This window comes from Haliotis rubra, unplaced genomic scaffold, assembly GCF_003918875.1.
Source record: "Haliotis rubra isolate DU_JTF1 unplaced genomic scaffold, ASM391887v1 Scf202, whole genome shotgun sequence".
Lineage (NCBI taxonomy): Eukaryota > Metazoa > Mollusca > Gastropoda > Lepetellida > Haliotidae > Haliotis > Haliotis rubra.
In genome coordinates this window covers 1,558,171-1,571,345 of record NW_025766026.1, presented here as the reverse complement: position 1 = coordinate 1,571,345, position 13,175 = coordinate 1,558,171, and the positions used below count along the sequence as shown (strand labels likewise).

The window sequence follows — 13,175 nt, the reverse complement described above, 5'->3', positions numbered from 1 at the left end:
AGGCCACTCTTAATATTTATGCATGTGACCTTTGACCAATATCAAAACGAGGTCATACCCGCGTAATCAGCGAATCGTGATGGCGACGAAATCCGGAAGCGATCTGACGGCTGTCCCGTCTCTCACATTTTCCTTCGTGGAGACTTATATACAGATGAATAGCAGAAGTGCCGGGACTTCCCAACTGAACAAAGGCTTCAAATATTATAGTGAAGGGTTCATTTATAATTTGCGAAGTAAGTTTCATTCATCAATTTCCAATGTTGTAAATGGTACAGTAACGATCGCAATGGCTGTCAATGTCATTATGTCATTGCTGATTTATGATTGAAGAAGGCTTATTTTCCTCTTGACATGTTATCATATTGACTTCACCCTGAAAATTACGGGACATACGTTAATTATTATGAAGTGCAACTGAAAAGCTGTTTTTGAACTACTTTAACCTAAGTTCCATCATGTCAATAACCTAGGCCGTAACCGTCAGATAGTTATTAGATCTATGTAAAATTCAAATGATGTTATTTCGTGTAACATTATTCCCTTGTCTTGTATTTTTTTTCACCTGTAATCGGTTTTTTTGGCAGCATCATGTGATGACACATCTTGCGTAATAACAGCTCGTTGTTACCGTTCCATGAAGAAAAATGACTCGCCACACAATATAACTGTAAGTTGGGTTCATAGTATTGTCAAGAAAAAATATTATCAGTCTGATATCAGAATATATATATATATATATATATATATATATATATATATATAATATAGGAACACATATTTTGTAAAATATCTCATTTATGTTAAATTGTGATAGCCTAGTACATTCATTTCACTCAAGTACATGTACTATGAAATGCAGGTCACCTTAGAGAGCAGTCCAGTGGTTAAAGTGGTCAGCGCCAGCTGCAGCTGTGCCATAGGTCAGAGCCAGTGTTGTGGTCATGTGACAGGTATGTCATTAGCCTATTTCAATGAATAATAAGTAATGTCTGTATATATTAAACTGAGTATCTGATTTCATTGTTCCTGAAAATATGTTTTTCTTACACAGGTGTTTTATATCTGGTGGCCCACTATAAGCAGAGAGGAATGAAGTCCATCCCACAGGATATTGCCAAGACCTCCATGCCACAGACATGGCACATCCCTCGCCAGGACAAAATATCCGGTATGTCAGTACCAGAGATAAAGGTTTCTGGATACAAGAGTGATGGAGAGGACAGGACAGTGAAATCAACCCTTTACAACCCCATTAGGTCTACCCTTCCACCATTGGAACCATTTTTTTCATCCCTGAAGTTAAATCATCCTGATCTATCACTATTAACAACAGTTCCACAGACTGATGAGCCAGCACCACCTTTTGTAAGAACTAATTTTGGATTGTTTCCTAAGGGTAGTACCATCAGCCATCAGCAGAAATTATCTGGAAATTATCTGATAAACATTGTGGATGGATTTTATCCTGATTTACCCATTAGTGCTGAGCAGACAGGAGAGAACAACTACAGCAGTGTGCTGACAGAGAGTCAGACAACTCTGCTAGACTCACTCAGTGTCAGTCAGGATGAGGCTGTGGAGATAGAGAAGGCTACCAGACTCCAGGCGCAGGACAAGAAGTGGGTTCGTCTGAGACGTCACAGGGTCACAGCTTCCAAAATTTGAGAAATTTCAAAGCGTAAAAAAAGGTAAACAGAAAATAAACCTAATTAACATTAAGTTTTATGTCATTAATTTCATTAAAAGAAAATGTTGCACCCAAATCCATTACATTAAAAAAAATAATAATAAAATTTCAGAACCAGAGAAGTTTGCAGAAAGACTGAGATCTTCTTCTAGGACCGTCCTCACAGAGGCAATGAGAGAGGGCATTGCCAATGAGCCTTTTGCAGTAGAGGCATATGGGAAGGTAAACATTTCAGATTGATTAAATCATATGTGTAAATGGATCAACTGAATAAATGTACATGTGTATATGTAATTAACATTGAATGTTAATATTTTGGATTAAGGAGAGTAATCTCAACATACATAATAAATATAAAGAAGTGTACACATGTGCCTATATTTAAAATTGTATGTTGATATTTCAGCTAAAGGAGGGCAATGTGAATATATATCCCTGTGGGATTGTAATAAGTCCCAGAGCAGCATGGATGGCTGCTTCTCCAGACCGGAAGGTGCTAGACCCCAGCTCCAACCCTCCTTTTGGTCTACTGGAGGTGAAGTGTCCAGACCTGCGGAATAAGGACCTCTGTGATCTGCAGTACCTCAGCCTGAAGGACAATGGCCAGCTTGCTCTTAAGGCAACATGTAACTACTATCATCAGATCCAGATGCAACTGGCAATGACTGGTTTGAAATGGTGTGATTTCTTTGTCTGGTCTGAAAGGCAACACCATCTCGAGAGAATTGACTTTTGTCCTGAGAGCTGGCAAAGGGTGAAAGACAAGGCAGATAAATTCTTCTTTGATTACCTTCTTTCATAGTTTCTGTACTACTATGTTAGAAGTCATTTCTCTGATTATTTCAATTACCAAAAAAATCAGCAATATTCTTAACATCAAGCTAGATGAAATCATATCAAGTTTAATGCATTCAGAAAAATACAACAAGATCAACTTCTTTCATTGTTTAATTGATAAACATATAATGTGAGGTATATATTTCATATATACATCAAACATGTTCTCTGTTCATAACACTTTGTGTATTGTTATTAATCATTCAGAAACAAAACCATGCAATATTGATCTAGTTCACTGCTTATTAGAAATTCTGGCATTGTTTAAAGGGAGATACTCACAATTTCAGCATATCATAATTCTGAGCATTTTTACTTACTACCTGTGTATATTTCAAAACATTGATATCTATAAAAATGTAAAAGATCTGTGTATTAAAAAAATATACAGTCGATGAAATATTACAGATTTAGCTGTAATCACATTTATTAATTTATATTAACAAGTTTGTTTTGAGCATTTGTCATAAAACTTTTGTTACAGTAACATTTATTCAACAGAATCAATAATGACATCTTTTGACAATCTAACAATTTAAATGTAACTTTGTTACCACAACATAATCTTATCTGTAATACAGACAGACAGACAGACAGTATTTATTCAGTAAAGAGGCCCTCGCCCATAATACAATCAGACTGACATTGTGTTTAGTGGGTGCGCAATACAACTTTGCAGCTCTATGTCCTGGAGTTCAGTTTCTGTACATGGTATAAGTATAGGCCAACACTGTATATGACAGCATCATTTTTGCTTTGCAAAAGATTTACGACAGAGTAATGAGTAAGTGGTTCTTTAGTGAACTTTGTTATATATTTCTTTCTAGGTATATCATAGGTATTACAAATATATAGTACATGATATTCATTTTCTATATAATGCTGACCTCTGGTTTTACAAAAAGGACATAGCCCTTCGTTATATTCAATTCCATTATACCTGCCACATTCAACAGCCGTATTAAATTACTGCATCTAAACCTTGATATAGCAATTCTTATATGCACAGGGATATCACAACACAAATATTTTTTAACATTTAACAAAGTTTTGAACTCCTTGTAAAATATACATTTAGGAGATTCACTAATTGATGAGAACCAAGACTGTTTTAAGTTATCACCTAGCCTTAGCTTGAATAGATACACAGAATATTCCACATTTCCAATTTCTTGGCTTAGCCAAGCATAACCAAATCCATATTGAAACAGGATGTGTCTAACTTTGGTTACCCAGGTATTATAGCCTAAGCTATCTGGTGATCTGAACATGTAATACAAATTTGTATTTTGAAGTTTTCAGAAATTTATTTGATTTGAGTTTTTACTATGATCATAGTTTCATAATAGGTCCTGAATCTATTATAAACTCTGATGAAAACTAACAAACACTGTAAATAAATACTCTGTTATACCATTAGTGTCAATATGATGTATATATTATGTTCTCATAAAAATGCAATACAAATTTCATGCTAATCAACATTAAACCTCAATCAGTTTTCTTTCATTTCTTTTTTATCAAAGGTCCTTGAAAACTTGATGTAATGCATGCTACAGTCCACAACTGATTAATGCTGCCCAGTTCAGCAAGAGAGACTGTAGAATCAAACAGGTGATTCTCTTTAACCCTTCTGATCAGTCTTTCTACATGAATCCTAAGGGATGCAATGGACTGTGTCTCCCATACTTCACTAGGCGTGAACTGTCCAGAGGAATACAGAAATGGAGGAATGTTCAGACCAACACCTTTCTCACTCAGTATACTGGCAATAGTAAAACCCTTATCAGTCATAACACTGTCCCCAGGTTCCAGCAAATCTAGAATGCCAGACAGTTTAGTTATTTCAACATCTGACATGACACCTGTGTACAGATTGGATACAAAGGTAATAGCACCATTTGGGGCAATGCCAATCAGACCTTTCAGAGTGCAAGAGCTCTTGTAATGGGAGTAAAACATGGAATTTAACACCAAAGCTGAGGGAATTTGGATCCTGAGCTCAGTACAATCTAAAATGACTCTTGTAGATGGGTAAGTTATCTGAAATTCAGGAGGCATGTGTCTGTCTACTGTCACTCTGGAAGGCCAGATAGGAACTGATCCAAGAACAAAATAGAGAAAATTTGCCCAGGTGATAATTTTTCGACTAACAGTCGAAATATGGCAGTTAAAACGAACAGCAAGATCCTGTTCTGGTAAACCAAGCCTAAGGCGTACAAAAAACATGAACATTTCATCAATAAGGGCCATATTTCTTGGTCTACCTGCAAGAGAAATGGCATTTGAGCATGTATAATACATACTGCACATATTGGAGGCACTTGGTTTTACAAAGTCAAAAACTGTTTGAACAATTTATAGCTACGAAAAGATGTGTAGTACTGGATCATATCATCATTTCCAGCAAATCTTTCCAGTCCAAATCTCTCAAGGGTGAGCTGTTCTTTTAACAAATCTTTCTCCTCCTCAAGCTCTTGAATTCTTTTTAGAAGCACCTGTGAATCAAACAGACTGATATCTGTCTGGGTCTGAGCTGACAACTGGTGCTCACCTTCTGCATGAGGGTCACAATCTGACATGGAGTTTGCATTTTCAGGACTGAAAAATAAAGAATTTACTTTCAGTGGAAATCAAATGTTTGTATACTTCAACATTTATTCATTTCTAAATATTATGATGAGGTATGAGGGTCATCAGTGATTATGAATCCTTCATCTGAAATTTAATTAGATGGAAATACTTTAAATTAATGGATACCACAAAAAAGAAAGACATCTTTAGTTAAATAGCATTTGAACTGAAGTAGTGCTTACACATCTACCAATTTGTTTTTAACTCTTAAACTGACCTTTCCCATGAAATAACTTGTTTTGGCATCAGTGGATGACGGATGGCTGGTGCTTTTCTGGACTTCATATTTTCCAAGTTCCAAGGAAATATGGATGGCACAGATCCTTGCTTGAGGGTCTTCCTTACCGGTGTGTACTTGTAGTCCTCAGGCCGGAAATGCTTCGAGCAAACAACACTCTTCCTGGTGATCTAAATACAAGTGAAATTAAAATAAGTCTACTGTCATTATAGATTTTGAGCTCCAAGATTTAAAAAATATCTCTTTTTTTTTAATAGTTACAATAAATAGTTGTGTATATAAGTGATTCTATAATAATTCTTCCTGGGTCCATCTGCCATTGTTTCAAATAGGACCACGAAAGGCTAATGTATGCAATCGTCCTGGTAATTTAGTAACACGAAAGGATAGTTGAAAACAAATTTGACATGCAAAATGCTATCATGTAGTTGTTTGAGACAAAATATCTTTTTTGTCTTATAATCTGTTTGACAACTGCAGCTCCGATAATATATTCGTTGCTGTTTGGACGACTCAAATTCTCGAGATTTAATTTCGAAAATCCTGAATGAAAATTTTAACCTACCGTAAAGAAGGGTCCTTCGTCCCGACGAATGGCAATTATCCATCTCCTTCGCACATCTTCAGCCTTCGGAAATGTGTGAAACGAAAGTGAATTGTTGTATCTCGCATCAGATGTACACTGAGGTACAGAGCAGTGATCAGCTGCCATATTTGCGGGTATAACCTCGTTTTGGAATCGGTCAAAGGTCACATGCATAAATATTAAGAATCCGCTATCATTTCTCTATTTAAATTAAATTCGAGCTCTTTCACTGATTGTCTCTTGTACCAATGCGTTCGTTTTTGATTAAGTCATAGAAGAAATGAAACACTCTGAGAGGTAATACTTCCTTATACTCTCAGGTTATACCCGTATTAATCTTCATCTAGACAATCATATTCCAAGTCGAGCTTATAAATATACACATGTGTATCCTATTCTGGAAGTAGCCTAGCGGTTGTAGCGTTATTTCTTCATACTGACGACCCGGGTTCTCCACACTGTGGTAACGATAATTATAGGCATTGCCGCTTTGACTAGGGTAAAAGTGTCGTAAAATTATAGTCCCTCTCTTCAAAGTCTGACACAAACTGAACAGATGTGCGATAAAGCATGTGGTGATGATGGTGATGATGATGATGATGATTATAATGATGACGATGATGATGATGGTCATGATGATTATTATTGTTGATAATTCCTTCAGGTTCCTGTTCCACCAAACAATGGAACATGATCGCAGGTGTTTGTTGGAGTGTAACAGTCTCATCACTTAAATGAGCTGTGTGGAGCTTCTCTCTGTACGACTGTTTCGTTGAAAATTCAAGATCACATTCTCCAGGCAACCATGGTGTCCTCGAGTCGAGGTGTCAGCGTCACCTCCATCTAGTCTAGACACTACAATCTGGCGTCATGTCTGTGCGAACATTAAGTAGAGCCAGGACCTCAGAGAGAAGATAACACGCTCCGAGCTGCTTGGCTGTCAGCTCAGCTGGATAATGACGTTAATTTGAAGATCACTGATACAATAAGAACAAGAAGTGGTGGTTACCATGGTGATGTGATTGTCTTTTCCCCTCTTTTCTTCGCCTGCGGTTTATTTCTTATCAAAAACCATGAAACTGATATAAGTAATTGATGATTTCGACACGGTTGAACTTCATATAATATTCCCCAAGCTAAATCAGTCAAACTTTCTCAAATATAACGGAACAATCACTATAATTAGGTTACTGCTTACGCGTGTGTTTGTTCAGTGGTGGGCAACCGAACGTGCGTGTGTAACCAGTGTCGGAAGTTTCAGAGGTTGTTTTGTCACACATTAGCTACAGGCCATCAACAAACGACGTCAGATTAGTTCCTATCATTAACGATCTCTCCACCATTCGTGATAATGGTAAACGTCTTTATAACGCCAGACTGTCGGGGGTCTGCCATCCGCCGTAGGGTATGTCTGTATAAACACGCTCATTGACAGTCACTGGGGAAACTCGGCTTTACCGTAACAGTACATTAGATCAACAATCAATGCCTGTATGATCATTGAACAGCTTTCTCAATAGACTTCCCAATGTGGAACCTAAGTGTTTCAAGGAGTGTTCGATTCTTACATTCTTTGTTTCACACTCTGTTTGTTGTGGAGGTGATACTATTTTGACATCTGTTATTTCACCACACTGTGAATGCTTTTTTTTCTTTAAGGAATTGTACAACTGCACAGAAGCAAAGTATGCCATGAAAACGCAACTCGTTGTGCACTGTTGCGTCCCTTGTTCAGGACAGAATCCTGAGATCATTGTCCTGATAATGAATTTGGTTCATTGGCACCGTATCTGTTCTCTTGGGTTTCATTAAAGTGACAAACTTCACACATTAAGGAGGCTTCTAACGGCATCGGGTGGTCAGGCTCGATGACTTGGTTGGCATATGTCATCGCACCCCAGTTGCGTAGATTGATGCTCATGCTGTTGATCACTGGATTGTCTGGTCCAGACTCGATTATTTACAGACCGCCACCATACAGCTGGAATATTGAGGAGTGTGGCGTAAAACTAAACTCACTCACTCACTGACACTATTACATTGTTTCTGCCAAAATTCATACTTACTACCAATAATTAGTTGTCTGGAGTGTATTACTATCTAATGTAAGCAGTGGTGTGGAAGGCAGTATATTTTGATGTTGTATTTAAGTCAAGTCTGACCTTCTGGAACGCATTTAGATTTATTTATCTTTATACGGAACTTATGTACACAGAAGGTACGTACTCTATATAAGTGGGAAAGTGCATGCCTCTTGCATCCTACATTACATCGAGACGTGTGCACACGTGGTTGTGTGAAGATCAATAAATCTACTTCAGAGGCTTGTGCACAAGTACTGCGAGATGAAGATTGTTATCAGAACTTTCTAGCTAATATTACCACTGCTATTGTATTTAATACTGCCATGTAATTGTACCGTCATTGAATAAGTTGGTGCCGTTATTGTAATTGCTCTGCAGTGTTTCTTTTCATTTGTAAATCTAGCTGTGTAAACACAGCTGTTATTTTATTACATTTTAGTAGGGTTTCAAACTTTGTTTGTGCATTGATTCCTAGGTTAAACACGTGAATTTGAATATACACGTGTATCTGCACATCATCTTCTCTATCCGTGTAAATCCAACTAAGATCCAAGCAGGTAGCAAAGGCACTGTAAGTCCCCATGGACCTGAGTATGGTGATCTACCTTCAGTTGTTGGCGTTCAATAGCCTGTTTTTTATATTGTATCGTCCTCTAAGTATTTTAGATTTAATTACTAGTTTTAAGTATATATCTGTGAAAGTCTAGTTAGTTTTACAGTTATTTAAATTGATTACCTAGTTTTCATCGCTATATGGCTGTAATATTGCTGATGCGATGTAAACATTTAACTCACTCACTCACCCTTCTCTATCCTTGAAATGGGACATGGTGTTGGTCTCCCATTTCTTTTGAGAGTGCAACGCATGTGAGTGAGAGAGTAAGTTGGGTTTTACGCCGCCTTTGGCAATAGTCCTGGCATATCACAGGGAGGTCTCTGGAGTGAGCTTCACACATAGTACCCGTATGGGGAATAGAACCAGGGCCGCTTTAACCACTAGGCTACCCCCACAGCCACAAAGCGTACAAATACACAAAGGATTTTATTCGATAGTCATCACGCCCCTTCACATGTGCTACACTTGTCAAATTTGAGATTGTGATTGCAATAATTATATCTAATCATTATTCGGGGACTTCTTTGGGTTTAATGACGTCATATTTATTTATGAGAGTAGAATACACCAACGCAGTATGGTACCTATAATTGGTCCAGTTCTGTCCACTATCTGAATATCTAAAGGCTAAAGTCCGACACGTTGCGCTGGTGTCAGAAAATATGCCTAACCCGGCACCACGCTCACCCACATGTACCATGACTCTCATAAACGACTGCAGATAATACGTTGTCCATTATTTCCGAGAGTACTGAGGTATATTAGACCATGGAAGTAGAGACACTATTAACCAGATGGGGAATGTAGTGGGACCGGAGAATGTTGTTACACGACGGGGGAGTAGGTTTAATGAGGAATTTCCCAGGTTTTATTGTTGGATGCTTCATGTCATAAGTGGGGCCTTGTCCCACAAAGCGTCTTTAGTGCTATGGATATAATACCATCGCAGGTTAGAATGCATGGAGTCATGTCAAAATCTAAAGCTCTGCTATTAATTTGCGGAGTTGCGTTCATTTGTCTGCTGGCGTCCTGTAAATCAAAAATTCGACATGATTCTTTTCGGCAACAAACAACTTTTCTTTTTTGTTTTGAGACATGACAACCAAGTGTGACAACCAAGATCGAGGTTCACAATCATGAACCTAAGTCAGAACATGTGGTGAAGATAACTGATGCTGACTGCAGCTGAACTCATTCACTCCCTTCCTCTGTGGGACAATTTATGACAGAAGGAAGTCATCCACAATCAGACCCTAAGTGATTGCAAGAATAATCTCTCCTTTACAGCCTGCGTTGCATTATTTACCTGACGGAGAAGTTGTCTCCGATGCATTGGGTACGTTATTATACATGAAGCTGCTTCGAATGTGTTAAAATCACAACCAATATGGATTTATGGCAATGACGTTCTGCCCAAGTGGTTACATCAATGGAAACAAGGAGGTCTTCTAGCCAGCCGGAAGATGTTTCTCCTGGTATTGCCGATAACACACTTGTCTCCACAACAGAAATGAGATCATTCTGTCAGGAAGGTGAAGGTAATTACTGACGGTGATTTGTTGTAGCGTAATATGTGTAAGTTTGACTGAAAAACATAATTACACTGCAATCTGAACACAGCCGGGAATAGAAGCCCTACTCGGGGAGGTGTCATGTAATCTCAGCCGTGCTCTGTGATGGTTGCGTCAGTGTGTTCTGGTAGAGCTCCAAATACCGCTAGTGACTGCAAGACCTTGAGATGAGAGCTTATAGAGATCGACATACAGACAACTTGATCTTAACGAACATTTCTACAGTGAACTATAGTTTCATTTGGCAAGAAATGTGATTGAATTACATCACAGGGAGAATGATCGAGAAGCACCATTAATGAGAGAGGCGGTGATGTAGCGAATCGACCCCGGTTCTATTTCCGGATACATTTTAATGGACACATTACACAAAGCCCATTCACTAAGCCAACTTCCTTCATCACGTTGACATAGATAAATTATTGCCAAGCATTTCCTAAATCCAAATACACAATGTCTTTCAAAATTTTGTAAATTGAAATTAAGTGACATTTAGGGGAGCGATTGTCGTAACTGGTTCCTTGGTCATGAACCTTGAACATGTGATGACAATATAACTTGATATTACTGGTAGTGAATCACATGCTTACCTTTTTCGCGAGTATGTTGTGTCATCACTGATTTCTTTGTGATAAATTGACACAATTTTCATTTCTGTTTTATGTTTCATGCCACAGGGAATCTGAATTGTCGAGATTGGTTTCTCAATTCAATTGGATCGATTCAACAGTTCATGATATGTCATACAGTTATACATTACAGCTTTCCTGCACGGTCAAGTTTTGGTAGTCCTTGAAAGGAATGCATGCAATATAGTCACCTGCTTATTCACTGTAGGGATTCAGAATTCAGTGCATCCTATGCTTGTCGATAGAGCCAGCTTAAATGAGGATCGTATTTAACAACGTGTGACAATAACCCTTCCTTTTTTCTGCGTGTCACAAGAGATGACAAGACTTTGGCAATTTGTTGACGTGAAGTCGCTACTCGGCTACCCGAATGGTTGATAATGCTTTTTGCCACTAATTTACCTGTTACAGACGAAACTGTGGACAGGCTTCCGGGATATCATGTGCGGCGTAAAACGGTATTCACTCCATTCCCATGAACGGTAAACAAGAGAAACAGCATGCCTTCCAAACATGTTCTATCAATATTGTGATCATTTTAAATTAACATGGACAAAATATTGTAATACAAATATCTTGTATGAAGGCAAAACACTACAATAATATATACTAATAATACAATAATATATACCAGTCCACTTTATACGTGTTATAATTATCATTTGTGTCGGTTAGCACTTAATATATATTATAGGTTCACCAAAATGGTTACCGTCTACGAAATATTAGCGTTGAACTTTTCTCCAAAATTTAGCTGGCAGGCTAAACGGAATAGCGTTCAGTGCCAGGTTAAAGCAAACTCACATCGCCCTTAAATTGTTATTAAAACTCTGAAAGATTTAAGCATATTTGTGAAGGACATTTTGTGATAAATCAGTTTAAACATTCTTAATTCTCCACTCCTTGCACAAGACTTCCTCTGAGACAGTTACCCCCCTCAAGAGCTATTGGCGTTATCGGAACATGTGGCTCGTCACACACGATGCATACACTGTGATCAGTCACTGGAAATACATCACATACAATCATCCCAACTACTGGAATCTTTCAGATGGCAGAACCCACAAATCTGATAAAACTCAAATGTTTGCTTGAGAAAATTCAAACCAAATATTTCCTGAACATCACCACAAGGCTTGCTGAAGTAGCTGTTGATTGATTCCTGCCTTGGCGTGATCAATAAACGATTAGTTGTCCTTTAAAACACAGGGAGGGTTATAAGATCTCCTTTGATCATTCCCCCTACCACCATCCAACGGAGGGACTGGGCACATGGGAGACATTGCATCAGACACACAGAGGAAACGCAAGATTGGAATCAATGGTAGAGAGTCGGGTCTGTCAGGGGTTGATTTGGCGGCACATCACTCCACTTGTTACTGTTGCCGAACCAACATCTTTAACATTCATTGGATGAAGCCAAGCTGCTCGTGTTGGGAATGGTGTTGTATAATGAAGGCATTTGCTGTCTTTAATATTCAGTAGTAGAATTATGCTTCAAACTTGATCACCATCATTGGTGTTTCCTGGTAATAAACTGACTGAACTTTTCCTACCAGGTGATAAATTCAGTTTATGCACTGGAGTATGTTGAGTTTTACTTTAAACAATATCGACCATTCAAGGAACGTTGCAAGAGTATCAGGCTGGGACATAACACTACACAAAATGTTGCCACTGCACTTTAGCAAATCTGCATGGATATGCAATCGACAGTTTACAAAGTCAGCAAAGACCGCTGTTGGAACTGATATCAAAATAATTTCGGCACAGATTCTAAAGACTAAAAATTCAGCTTCTTCTTAGTAATTAGAGATGAGGGGGAAGTTTACAATGTAACATGAAACATCATCGAAAGAAGATAACGTCTCAGTTGTGCTCTACAACAGACTCCAAAGGACCTAAATGGCAAAATGGTGGTGAAAATGAAATCCATGGATCAGGTTGTTTGCAAGTAGTTCAGTATATCCTGTCTACCGGTAGAAGAGCGACTCACACAACGTGCATACAACACATTTGTTGGCTAACTCGATGGTCTTAACGCACTGGGTCAAAATATGTGATATTGCAAAAAAGAAACATATGTATTGAACTAAACCAAGGATGTTAACTGTACATATACCAAATTTCATTATGAACAAAAATGGCTGAACCAACGCCACAATCAGTGTGCTGTTGTGAATGTAATGATAATGGGATTCGAACTTCTTGAACACTTTGGGGCCTCACACCTGTGAAGGTATTCTTTTGCTGGTCTGGTATTGTTTGAGCAGATGATTCTTAAGTTAAA

The 13,175-nt window shown here is 38.1% G+C and overlaps 1 protein-coding gene across 1 annotated transcript; it reads left to right on the top strand.

Annotated features, from left to right (window-relative positions):
- The first annotated feature begins 57 nt into the window (after nt 1-57).
- Nucleotides 58-3,519, top strand: LOC124275736. Its single transcript, XM_046711382.1, has 5 exons — nt 58-236; nt 863-953; nt 1,055-1,171; nt 1,803-1,912; nt 2,097-3,519. Exons 3-5 carry the CDS (start codon nt 1,093-1,095, stop codon nt 2,490-2,492), a joined length of 585 nt encoding a protein of 194 aa, XP_046567338.1. The 5' UTR covers nt 58-236; nt 863-953; nt 1,055-1,092; the 3' UTR covers nt 2,493-3,519.
- The last annotated feature ends 9,656 nt before the right edge of the window (nt 3,520-13,175 follow it).

Excerpts from the sequence above, each read along its gene's own strand:
- LOC124275736 (XM_046711382.1), top strand. The coding sequence starts at position 1,093 with ATGAAGTCCATCCCACAGGATATTGCCAAGACCTCCATGCCACAGACA. Across the intron at positions 1,172-1,802 it reads TCGCCAGGACAAAATATCCG|AACCAGAGAAGTTTGCAGAA; the intron begins GTATGTCAGTAC and ends ATAAAATTTCAG. Across the intron at positions 1,913-2,096 it reads CAGTAGAGGCATATGGGAAG|CTAAAGGAGGGCAATGTGAA; the intron begins GTAAACATTTCA and ends TTGATATTTCAG.